This window comes from Lolium perenne, chromosome 4, assembly GCF_019359855.2.
Source record: "Lolium perenne isolate Kyuss_39 chromosome 4, Kyuss_2.0, whole genome shotgun sequence".
In the NCBI taxonomy this organism is placed as follows: domain Eukaryota; kingdom Viridiplantae; phylum Streptophyta; class Magnoliopsida; order Poales; family Poaceae; genus Lolium; species Lolium perenne.
The window spans coordinates 331,324,421-331,337,790 of record NC_067247.2 but is presented as its reverse complement, the minus strand read 5'-3'; the positions used below and the strand labels follow the sequence as shown (position 1 = coordinate 331,337,790).

General features: G+C 41.4%; 1 protein-coding gene across 1 annotated transcript; it reads left to right on the top strand.

Moving 5' to 3' along the window:
- Positions 1-374: 374 nt before the first annotated feature.
- On the top strand, positions 375-10,115 carry LOC127296461 (uncharacterized). The gene is made up of 7 exons (XM_051326544.2): positions 375-656; positions 2,368-2,529; positions 2,609-2,675; positions 2,753-2,815; positions 2,895-3,013; positions 8,900-8,979; positions 9,069-10,115. Exons 1-7 carry the CDS (start codon positions 535-537, stop codon positions 9,773-9,775), a joined length of 1,320 nt encoding a protein of 439 aa, XP_051182504.1. The 5' UTR covers positions 375-534; the 3' UTR covers positions 9,776-10,115.
- Positions 10,116-13,370: the final 3,255 nt, after the last annotated feature.

The window sequence follows — 13,370 nt, the reverse complement described above, 5'->3', positions numbered from 1 at the left end:
GCCTGGCCATGAAGATCATGCCTAGAGAAATACTATCTTATTTTCATATCTACTTTAAAAAAAATAAATGTAATAACTATGACTTTGTTGATTTCCTTATTTTGTTGTTTCGAAACTTCGAAAATTGATGCAAACGCGGAAATGCGTCGGTCCGCTGAAGCCACCCCTAGGTGCAAACGGACACGCGGAAAAAACGGTCTGTCTAGCGTCCGCCGCGCGATGCAAACGGACATTTTAGACGTCCGAAATACGTCGCGCCGCTGGAGATACCCTTACGTCAGAAAATAATCGGGTTGCTGACAGGAGGGCTTTCTTCTCGTGGGCCCCACTTTTGCTGACCCGAAGTTACCCTGACGTATCACTCCGAGGATGACATTGACACTATGACTCCGGCCGCAGCGCCGCAATGCCAAATTCACCATACGGGCCATTTTCTCCCCACCACAAGTCCAGAACCCTGAGCAGAGATTTTCCCCTAAACCCTCGTCTGTCGTCCCTAACATCCCCCATTTCTGACACCCTCCTCGTGCGGCCATGGCGGGCTCGGATCTGGAGCCTGACATCGCCGACCTCTTCTGCCACTACAACGCGCTCTACTTCCACGACTCCCTCGGCGCGTGCGCCGTCTCCTGGACCGAAGAGCCGCTCCCCTACGGGTAACCGTCGCCCTCCCAATCCTCGAGTTTTCGGGTTCCCGGTTGCCATTTAGGTTGGCTTTCGGGCCGTGGTTGTGCAGATCGAGGCTTCGAATGTTTGATTGTTTCCCGGATTTGAAGATATTTCCTGTTGCCTACCTTGTTCCCCTTTGAAAAATCAGTACACATTCACGGGATATCTAGATTTGATCCATTGTGATAATTTCCGAGGGAACTTGGAGAAGGCCCTGTTGTGTACGAGCTGTGATTCGGTCCTTCCGGAGGTTTTTTTAGCACCCTTATCAAGTCTAGTCAATCGTTCATATATCAGGGGAAAACCTTGACGGTTACTTTTGGAGGCAAATAGTCCAGTCTTCCTCTTGCTCATTAGAATTAGAACACCAGTTCCTCAAAAGAGAATTAGGGCACCAGAGGAAATGCTATTCATGTTTGGTATTACAACTAAAAGTTGAAGTAGAACATATGTGACTCATATAACCCTCTGCAGCTTGTGCATCAATTGTAATTGCAGTTTCATTGCTAACCTTTGAATTCTTGCGTTGTTATCTTGTCCATTGATCTGATGATACGTTGGAGCGCTATGAAGTGGCTAGGGATATTTTTTTGGGTGTATGCCAAGAGCAAAGCAGAATGATTCAGTATATTTTTGCATCTTTTCCAGCAAGGAGAGTAACAATGGAGCTAATAAAACTGCAATTAGTCCGCATTGCCACTCTGTGAAGTAGTATGTTCTGGATTCAAAAATAAAATGAAAAGAATTAGCTAGTGCCTGAAATTGTCAACCATTAGATGGCATTGTGGGGATGGCTGAAATTGTCTAGGACCTGAAACTTCCTTTTGTGAATATAATGTATTAATCATGGTGATTTACTCTAAATCTCTGAAAACATGGTGAGACATCCCACATCTCTGAGCCCCAACGCAAGGATTTTTTAAATTTTTTTTTGGGTTTTCTTGCTTGTAGATCTGATAAAATAACTTCTGATGAGAGAATTTGGTGCTGAGGGAGGATACAGGACAATTCTATAATTAAGGATTAATCCCAGTACCAATTGAGGAATACATTTGCTTGAGATATGTAACATACAGGCTACCCCAAAAAAAGCCTCAAGCTCTCAACAGAGCTCAATGTCTTCTAAGTATTTCCATATCATTGGATGTGTGATCTACGATATAGATATGACACCTTCCAAGTATTCATTATAACATAAAATTCACGATTTCTCAAAAGTTTCCATTTCACAATAAATAATCTAGAATGTTATCTGTAAATATTGTCTTGTTATAACAGGTTAACAACACCAAAAGCTTCAGTATGCGTGAGACGTGTATCATTACTGAACAATATTGGTGAAGTGTATAAAGCATTTGCTTCAATCATTCATGAAAAGAGAAGACAAAAAACTTTCAACAGTAGTACATTTCAAAGGTCATTGGGTTATCTTGTGATACATCGATCATAGTGATGGACTTGCATGTAGGTAATAACACGGTGTTATGCTAATAGTTGAATTCATTTGAGTGGAATAAATTGATTTGGCTTGAACTTCAAATAGGTTTCTGTAGTATAACCAATGTTAATGCCGAACTTAGTTATGTGTGCTTTATCATCATCCCCTTAAGCATGTATCAAAGTTCTTACTGGTTCCCATTACAGTACTATACCAGAATATCTGTTTTGGATGTCTGATGTTTAATCATTTTCATGCAGTACCTTAAGTGCTTGTGAGTATTATCCTGGAGGTGGCGGCTGTATTGTACTTCTCTCGAAGTCCTTGTACGAATGCCACCCAGACTCGGATCTGAAGAATGTTCTGCTCCATGAGATGATTCATGCCCATATGTGTGTCAAAGACAATAATACAAACCATAGGTACTTAACTGGAATTATCGTAAAACTCTATCTCTCAATTTGTATTTTTTTATGGTTAATTAAAAAATGGTGATCACAGTGACCATGGTGTGAACTTCCAGAAGCTGATGAATACAATCAATTCAAGCTCTTTACCAGATGCTCATGTAAGTCAAATTCAAGTTTCGACTTTCTGTCAGTCCATACTTACAGATTCCCTATTAACACCGTCAACGATGTTCAGCGACCTGTTGGTGGCTACAGTATAATTGTGCCCCATGAGATCAGGAAGAAATATCAATACAAAGTAAGCATCAGGACTGTAATACTAGAAAGTAATAAATCTTGAATTCTATTTTGGGATTGACAAATAATCATTTTTGCAGTGCGAAAGATGTGGAGATTTGGTCAAGTCAACCGAGATCAGAGGACCTTCACATGATGACTGCATTGAGAGAATGGGTGCTAATTACTCGTGTACGAATTCAATGTGTCAGTGGCATAGGTATTAGCTCTATGCTTCGGTGCAATTATTGGTTTGGTATTTCATATTTATATTTGCCTTAGTTTATATCTGTAAGAATGTTGAAGCTGCTAGAAAATTTTAGCTAGATACATGCTTTTCAGTCAACTGCGAAATTTTTGAAGGTAAAATCTAGTACTCCACGTGTTGTCATGCTAGGCAGTATAGGCTTGGTACTGATTGGAGATTTTGTTGCAACTTGCAACATTAAGAAAGGATCTGAGCTCAATGTATGATTGAAAGTATACCGACTATTATTATATTCTACAAGGAAAAGGGGAGATATTGAACTAACCTAGTGGTGATAAAGCTTACTTGTTAGTGATAATTCTCTACATGGCTGGCATCCCCCTACCAACAACATGGTAAGAAAATATGGTGGTTTATCTGACTTGAACTTCGTTCAAACAAGATAAAAACATAAGATTCAATTTTGCATCATCACTATTTGATTTTTCATAGTGAAGTATGAATGCTTACTGTCAGGATCTGATGATGTCTAGATAGATTTATGTAATATAAATATGTAGAAACTCATCAGTCAATCTTTCCAGTAATCTTGATTGCCAGGACGTAGGGCCAAACTGTATTGCCCACTGAACTAACAATTGCACATGTTTGACACCGACATGAATATAAAAGGAAATTATCACTGTTTTTTAAAGAGTGTAAACTGCTGAATCTGAATGATTATCACACTGAATATCTTTTGAGAGAAAGCTAGAGCATTCATTCGTTTCTAGGCAGGGTACGGATGTAAGTGAGCTGAACTCAAGCGAATACACTCTGGCTCGGCTCGTGCTTGATTCACCTCACGAACTGAAAATTGAGCTCGAGCTCGGCATGCCAAAGGCTCGTCGAGCTAACAGGGCTCGTTATTTTTTATTTTTTATTCGCCAGTGCGTGTGCCTCTGCTAGATTGCACTGGTCAGACTCCCACCTGCGGCTTCTATTATAGCTGGTGGTCAGTGTTCGCTCTTGTTACGCTGCTGAGGCGGTACTAAATTGTGTTGTCTGCCACGACCAGGATGCTAGTTCTAATGGGCCATCCTATGCTGCCAAACATTCATGGGCCTGTGCATCGAAAGTGTGATGAGACGTGAGTGCATGGCCACTCGTGGGCATGTGATACTTTCTTTCAAAGCCACATTGGGCTTAGCGTGACCCAGGGTCAAGGTTTAAGTTCGGCTTGTTAACTCCTCGAGATGAGCATGAGCCAAATCTATAACGATTTCAAGCTCGCAATGTTTGACGAGCCCGAACTTTTTTGACAGTCCTAAGGCAGGGGAAGGACTGCCGATAAGGAAGCTACAAGAATGTATGGGCCCACATCAAGCCAACCAGGACTTCCGAAGTGCAGTGCAAGCAAACTTGAATACTTGATACATATATGGACCAAATATCATATTCCTTTTTGAGTGAAAACAAAATCAAAACTATTGTAAGCCTTAGAAGTGACTTCTTAGCTTCTTCTAGATGCATATCACCGGATACCCTTCTGCCTCCACTTCGTGACCAGTAGCACACACTGCCAGCCCCAAACAAGATACTGTCTCTACATGGTATCAGTTTAGAGCACCACACACAGCAGCCAGCCCTGCCTTAAAGCAAACGAGATACCATCTCTAATAGCTACAGAAGATCAGTAGAATTACCATATGCCTGGCGAAAACACCTGAAAAGGAGGAGACATCATCCCTGCATGCAACACATTGCAAGCTACCGCACCACAAGGCCCACTTCTAGGTTTGATCCACAAGCTGCTTCGGAGACACCTTATGCGGAAGCTCTAGCATCACCAAAGTCTCTAGGATCCAACCAATCACCTTAACATCATGGAACAAGTTACCATCCGGATCTGTCGAACCGGAAGAAGATATGTGTAAAGGATAGCGTGTTCCCAAGTATCTTGACCTAGTCGATGCAGGCACTACATGGCCTAAAGATGGCAATCAGGTCGGGTTTTTACCCGGTCGATCTGTCTAAACCCATGAAAGAAAAATACCCATATCCCGCCGTGACCAAACCCACGGGTCTCCGAGTCATGCGGCCAAGAGATAAAAAAAGATCCATCTGCGAGTGGTTCGGCTTTTTCCTAGTCGAGTGAGGATTGGTTGAGCGTGCTTTCGCTGCTCGTGGTGGAGTACTCTCTAAATTATCCGCTCTATTATTGCCTCATGATGTGATCAGGATAAGCGAGCCTATAAATATAAGCTTCGGCGCACTCTCTATTTTGCGTGACAAGAAAGAAAGAGTCAAAGCCATGGATGTCGCTGCAAGACTTGCAATCATTTCTTACCAAATTCAAGATATAGAAAACAATAGAAAATGCCCATATCCCACCGTGACCCGACCCACGGGTCTCTAAGTCGTGCGGCCGATCACCCATTGGGTCCCAGTTTCACTCATGACAACATTTAACAATTAATTAAATTTTATTATTGGCCAGCTCAAGTGGGTTGCACTGAGCGAAATAGAACCCTCCCCCCGAGCATCTATTATAGCGGTGCTCCAACATCAGTCTTGTTGGGAATACGAGGTGGCACTAATACTGTGTGACTGTTGTTTGCTGTAGCTACTGGTAATAAGAATGGGCCGTAACAGGCCTCAACAATCTCAGGCTTTCACTTTCTCTAATCAATTTCGGTAGTAGAAGGCTCAATGAGCTTTCCTTTAGGGAAAGGAGGATGAATGAGTTGTTCCATGACCATTTTCCGTGGCTGCAACATGGTAGGAGTGGCGGGCCTAGTATGCTTAGAAGGAATGAGGGTCACCATATTTTGGAATTTTCTTGGACAAATAAAGTAGAGTGCATGATACATCGTATGTGAAACGACAACCATCTCAGCATGAGGTCATATGCCACAAGCAACTAATATACATTTATTCACTAATATCAATCAGGTGACCCGAGAACTGAGTGCTAGCTCAGTGGCAACGCTTGCGAGTGTGCAGCCAGCCACCCGGGTTCGAGTCCCAAGGGGGGCCGAATTAAACGGGATGTTATCTAGCGCGTATAAATCCGCAGCTAGAGAGGTCTCATCATCTATCTAACAACGTATAGCCAAGGGAGGGAATCTTCCCCTGTTGGTCAACGTTCAATCAGGTGACCCATGGGTAAACTCACGGGCAAAGACGACGAACCTACCCATGAATAATCAGGTTACCTGGGCCAATTGATGACTCATACCCTGTCCATTCTGGTCAGGTGCCCTTGGGTGCCGGAACCCACGGGTCAACTTGCCATCTGAACATATTCGTCCGCCAGAGTTATGTGGATTACACACCACTAAAAAGCAAGGACCTTTGGCATAAAACTAAGCTTCGACAACAACTTCTAGGTCTTCTCATCAGACACTGTGGAGCTGCTCCAGGGGTATCAACCGAAGCAACTCAATGTCTGGTGATTTTACAGTAAATCAACCATATTTCTTGTGTGCTAATATGTCCTTACTGCCATCCTACCGCAGAGGATAGCTTAGGATCATCTGTGCGTCGAAGGGTACAAAAGCCTGATTGATGACCTCAGTAATCAGTATCCCATCTCCTAGAAGCTTCATTATCAACTCACCCAAGAACGGTGGTCTCCTAGAACCAGACAGTTGGTCTGCCGTCAGATTTGGATAGGATGATTGTCAGACCGCGTTCTAAAGCCAAGTATTTTGACAGATTCCTCAGTATAACCCAGTGACAGAGAGTATGTCCTGATGTCTCATAACTGCATACATTGCCATTGGAGTGTGGATGGAGGAACCAAATTCGCGTACATGAGTACTACCTCTGGACGGAATAAATTGACGCGCTTGTGAGCTGACAACACGCATGCAGGGGCCTCCCTCCGCGTCGATTAAATCCGACCGGAGGGAGTAGTTGGCAAGTCATTTACATGTAATTAGGAAAGTTGAGGATGGCTGACATTACTACCATCACTTGCCATTTTGGCACCTCTTTGAGGTCAGCTTTTGCATTATCAATGCATTGTCAACTTCAGGTTCGAAGTTGTTTCGTTCCCACCATTAGTGTTCACTGACTGGATGAGATTCCTTACATGTTGCATCTATACCACTCTCAACAACTGTAGAAGAAAAAGGAAAGTTGCTTTTATATATTTAGAAAGGACTGCAAGTATGTGCGCACTCACTACTTACATGCTAATATGGGTGCATTGGCACACCAAATATTTGCATTTCACTATTATTGCTTGCATGGTCACTGTTATGATACATTTTTTCATCTTGTGCACATCTTCTCACCGCACAATTCGATCACTTATCGCGATTTTGTGCAAGCTGTATTTCTACATATACAGATGGAAATAACATCATCTCAATGCACTAAGGATATAATAAGTTGAAGCATAGATATGATTACAAATATACAAATTATATAGGACCACTTCGTTTCCAATCTCTTGATGATTCAAGATGGTAGGTCCTGCAGCAGTAGCTTAGCAGGAACTCAGTACCATTGTGGGGCTTGGCGAGGATGTAGTATCTCCTAACGCTATGGAGTATGGGCTGACAAGATAACACTCACATCCTCCTCCTGTTCAAGATACAGTTGGGCACATGGGATTACACGTGGAGTGCAAAGCGCTGAGAGTCACCTGCCTCTCTTGGCCAGCTATGTATTCGAGCATGCTCTAACCCAAGTAATACTTATTTACAGTGTAACTATGATTTTATTTGGGCTGGAGCATAATGGAATTTAGAGATGGTCAAGAGTGACCGATGAGGCTCTACGCGTTGTATCCTACGTGTAACCCCATGTGTTGCCTGCACCTTGAGCCACATGAGGGTAAGATCATTGTCTTCTCCATTTGTGGTTGCAGTGACATCAACTTGTCAGGATACTACATCCTTTTCAAGCTCCAGATTGGTACAACTGCTGCAAGACCTACACTCTCGAAGAAAAAACTTCAAGATATCTTAGACAAATATGCAAATGTACATGCATATTTGTTTTAATCCTATCTACCTTATAACTTACTATTTTCTCTATGCATTGAAACATCGTTGTTTTTGTTTGTATACGTATAAGTAGGAACCACAAGATAAGTGATCGAATTGTGCAGCAAGATTTGTTGAATAACAACCAGGATGAAAAAAACATCATGACAGTCAAATTAACTGCTGCAAATGTTTGTAGACGGTAGCTTTTAATGTTTTAGTTTGTAGCGACATTTGGGTTGCTAGATTATATCTAATGCTGCGAAAACAAAGATAATGGCAGTTGAGCTGTATCTCGTTCACCTCACAACAAGAAGAAATGTATATATTTTCTTTTTGAAAGGAAAGAAATGTATATATGGACACAACAATATCGAAAATGTCAATTATTTCCTTCCTTACAAACCTTTATCCATTAAAAGCATTACCTATCTAGTCGTTGTCACTATTTTTCTATTTCTTGAGCATACCCAATATATTTGTTGGTGTGCCAATTTACACATAATTACATATGTATTTGTAGTTATTTCTAAACATCTAATGGAAACTCTCCCAAAGTTGTTGAGTAACCCAAGTGACATGTGCCACAGATATCAAGTCAGTGACACCGATGGCATTAATGAAACGTACTTCCAACATTAAAGCTGAGGTTGATAATAGAAATTCTGATTGAGGGAGGCACTGATACTTAAATTATTGGACGTGGCATCGTAATTGTAAACCTGAGTCAAAACTGAATAATCTCCAAATGCAGATTAGGTTATTGCTTTGATGCAACTCTTACAATCTCAAAAAATGGATATGTCGGATTAGTCCATATCCAACTTGCACCCTGCTTTGCTCTTTCTCCTTTCCATCCTTGTCCATTTGGATGTTTGGCTGTGAATGTCTGTCTTTATATGTATATCTTGGTATGCAGTCACAAGAAGCGGTGCTCTGGTAGCTACTATACAGTTCGAGAATCACCAACAGGCTGTGTGAGACTAAAGGGTTCAATAGGTAACTTTTGCCTTAAGACATAGTTGGTTTAGAAATGTCTGGACGAGTCTTCATAATATAGTAACGGTATTGCTTATTGCTCTTGACAGCTTCTTCAGCTAAAGAAACACTTGGTGAGCGCAAGGCTGATGAATTAGCCAGCGGAAGTTGGCATGCCAGACATACATCAAATAAGGGCGGGACAAGAAATAAACATGAAAGGGAAGACGCGTCAGCTGAGTTCCTTCATCTTACTCCTGCTGCAATTGGCAGTTCAGGTCTGGGCTCCTCTTCCGGGGACAGGTCTAGTAAGAGAATCAAATTGTCCAAGGACCGTGGCTTTGACCTCTCGACTGCCACAACTTTTCAGCAAGTACCAAAGAGACCAAGAACAGATGCATTAAACAAGAACCAAAAGGGCAGCAGACAAAAGAAAAGGAAAATAAGCAAGTGGGATGGTTCCTACTCGGTACTAATCGAACAGATGAATTATTATTTTTTAGATCATTCAGAGGAAGATGAGGTACCTTTGATAAACAAAAGAACTGAAAGGAGAAAACGACAAAAGTTACTGCAAAGTTCTCAGGCTACGCAATCAAACAATGGTGTTGGGGGTACTACTTCCAGTTTTCTCGAGGCCCAGGGGACAATAACAGATCGGAAATCTGTGCCTGCTTCTCAAATTGATGAAAGGATGTTGCCAAATCATCTCGCGAGCAATCATGTAGCTGCTGCTTATCAAACTGGCCATGGAACTGTCCATTCTCCGCTAGATTCACCAATGGCTGGTGAAATCGTGGACATTTCAGATGGGTGACTATCACAGTCTCTCTCCCAGCTGAAGCTTCCCGTTTTGCATGTTGCTACAGTTTAGAAATGTTTAGGGTTGTAAACTTAAACCTCAGTTTAAGGTGCGTCTTGCTACTGACATGGGCAGGGTGCTGTTGCGCCGTCCTGTTAAGTGTTTGTCATGTACATACTTCTGTTGCATTTGGCCCCTTGTGCTAGCATAGAGAACGGGTTTCAGTGTTAGGTGTCTGTATTTCTCTTTGCTTTACTGTCAGTGGCCAGTGATGTAAATTCCAGAGCTATTGCTACCCCCTCTCGTGAGCTGTGAAGCAGCTCTTTTTATATAGTACCAGAAAACTATCGCCATATCTTTTAGCATGTTTGTTTTTTTTGTAAATATATTTTGTTTTTCATAGGAAGATATTTCTTTTTCTGAATTTCTGCAGGTAAACATGCAAATCGCTGGGCTCTGCTGCAACTGGGTGCTTCAGTTGCATATGGGCCAGCTTCAATTTCTTCTTACTTTTTTTGGTCTATAGTTTGTGTTCCCATTTCCCTCCTCATGATTCTGCTTAGCGTCAGCTTATACAATTGAAAATGAGTGTACCCGGGAGCAGAAAGCAACATTTGACACCGGTCCAACTCACACCTCTTGAAACATTATTATACACTACATGCAATATTGCCATACTTACCTTTTATTTTGATTTTAACGAGTACAAAGCTGGTTTGCCGTGTCACCAACATGTGGTCATACATGGTCAGATTTCATATGTCCATCTAACAACTACAGTTTTTTCATAGGGAATTCGTTGGCAAAGGCCTCAGCGATGTCTAAGTTGTAACTCCATGCTCTACACGGCACAATACTCCACTTCTGATTCAAGGTTTCTATTTTCTGAGTTATATACTGATGTAGATGCTTCAAACCTCTGACTGATATATCCCTAAGAGCATCATGTAGCCTCACTGACAAGAACTTATCTCTAGATATTGTTAATCCATCTAACTAATAATTTAACCAGAGAACTTTCTACCTGATGGAACTTGGACGGGCACATGACAATATATTATAATTTATTGATTTTCAATCTGCATTAGTTTTCTTCCTTACAAAGTAAAGCATTTCATGGTTTCAGTCTTTCAGATATTGGTGGTTGGTCCAGCAAGTGAAAGTTAGACGAAGGTTAGAGAGCTTGGTTCCATTTCCTGACACGTTCCTTTGTATGTACTTAAAACTTGGTAATGTACATGGCAGCAATTCTTGGTAATGAGTTTACCTCTTCCATGCACTAAATGGAATCATATTAGTTGGTGGATGGGCTCTTTCGGCCACTTTGAAATCTTAAAAAGTTTAGACAACAAGTTATTGCACTCACAACATATCCATCCAACTTAGTAACTAAGTAGCAAATTTGGCACACGCCTCATGTACAGTTTCTTTGCTGCAGCTCATGTACGGCAAGCCAGAGCAAAACGTTTAGTAGGGGTATTTTGTTTTCACCATTTTCAGTAAGTGTTGGCAGAGTTCCATGTCCACAAATATGAGCATTACTTAATTTGCTTGTTCAATGCAACCAATGGAATTCTTTTGTAGGCCTCTCCTAGAAAATTTGTGAGCAGAGCCTAGCAGGAGGAGTTTGTCCACTTCAGCATCTCCTATAATACAGAGCACCTATTTACCTTTTTTCATGAAATCATTTATGATTAACTTTGGTAATACGGTGTCCATGACTTCTCGTGATCGATAATGTATTTCTTGTAGATGATTTGAGGCCTGAAGGATATGCCAATCGACATGAAAGCGGACGTGTGGTACGGTTTCGAGCGCCTTCTCACATTTCTCTTGTTTTATCCACTAGCAAATTTTATTCCTCCATGGCTTTGCATGTAAGACAAGGACTCTGATTCCTCCTAAACTAAGCTTGATTCACATGAGCTTGCAGCCAGTAAGCGTCATACCATCCCATATTTCTTCTGCGTCGTTCTATCATCATGCATGCATCATACCATCCACATGTTTTTATCAAGCTAAAATTATTTAAATAAATTTATTTTATTTTCCTTCTCATACGGTTTAATAAAACCTTCACAAACATCAATTCATCATAATTTGATTTGACTTGATATATGTATGTTTGCTCAATAATTTGGACCAAGCTAAGTTTATTAGATGTGATCGTATTTTTAAATTCTCAAGTATTTCCATATTTTCTTCTAAAGATGGACGGGCGCGGCAACGCGCGCCTTTATGGTCTAGTATTACATATAAATTCATGCATCATTACCGAAGGCATTACTGAAACTCAACAATTAAACTTAATTACATGGTTCACATTTCGGTGGTGACATGCTATTTGTTCCCTTTGAATGCTCAGATGTATTGTATGGCTCAGTCGTTGCCAATGAAAAGAAGTTGAAGGATGAAACCTTATGTTGTAAAAAGGGTTATACGTTTGGTCCCTCGCTATTTTGTGAACTGTTATGGTGTTTTGGTTTGTTACTCCGGGTAGGCTAGTTTGATATTTCAATTGATGTGGATGATTTTTGTAGAATGAATTTCACGACGGTCATCTTGTAAGTGAAAAATCCAAGTGTACCGGGTGCGACGTTCCACACCGTTAGATTTTGCCCCATCCCAAGTCATCTCTGCCCCAAGATAGCAAAAGATTGAAAAATCCCTACCCACTTAAGATCTACCCCGTCCCAGCAAAACAGTCTGGATCCACCACTGGTTGTAAGTTGTCGGGTGGTATAGGAAAATAAGAAAGGCTGAACAGATTATATGTTCGGTCGCGCTGACTAGTAGAATTTTCGCAAAAAGAAAAATAAGAAGCTGCTGACTTTTTTTTTAGATTACAATAGAGATCACCGTTCCGTTAAATAACAGATGAAACATTTCAAAGCTCAGTGTCTGCCTCGACTAGCTACGCTCAGCTGGAGCTATAGCCGATCGAAAATTTGAAAGAATTTGAAAAACCAAGCAGGCTATCGATCGCACGTGCAGAAATCGAAATCCCATGTGGGATTGATCCTTTTTTTTTCTTTCTCTAACATAAGTTAGCACATGATCTTTATCGAAGAAAAAAGGTCAGCACATGATAGGCCTAAAAAGATTTGAAGTGATCAGCCTGCAGCTCTCAACATGGCCCAGTGATAAAACAGTGTAAATAATGTAAGGAAACTGCTGGGCGTCCCCCGGGGGATCTGATTCCCCAGCCCCCGGGTCCCCAGCCGTCGGATCAACCATTTTGACGGTTAGATTTGCATGTAGCAAAAAAACATCTCCGGCAGCAAAAAATCACCCCCGGCAGCAAATGACTGAAGCAAAAAACGGTTCGTTCAGAAAAGAAAATAAAAAGGCTGGGCTCGCCGGAGACCTCGCCGGAGACCACGTAGCAAACATATTATGCAGATGTAGCAAAACCGTAAATAAATTGTAGCAAATTTTTTTATTCATATGCTGCAAATCCTCTAAGACATCTGGAGACATCGACGGGAAACTCGCCGAAGAAGTCACCGAAGAGCTAGCCGGATACCCCGTAGAAAACATATTATGCAATTGTAGCAAACCCACGAAAAAGTTGTAGCAAAAAATTATTCATAAGTTGCAAATCCCAAGA

Bases quoted from the DNA above. Each gene is read 5' to 3' on its own strand.
- LOC127296461 (XM_051326544.2), top strand. From the start codon at position 535: ATGGCGGGCTCGGATCTGGAGCCTGACATCGCCGACCTCTTCTGCCAC. The intron at 2,530-2,608 runs GTACTTAACTGG...TGGTGATCACAG, and splicing joins GACAATAATACAAACCATAG to TGACCATGGTGTGAACTTCC. The intron at 2,676-2,752 runs GTAAGTCAAATT...AACGATGTTCAG, and splicing joins GCTCTTTACCAGATGCTCAT to CGACCTGTTGGTGGCTACAG.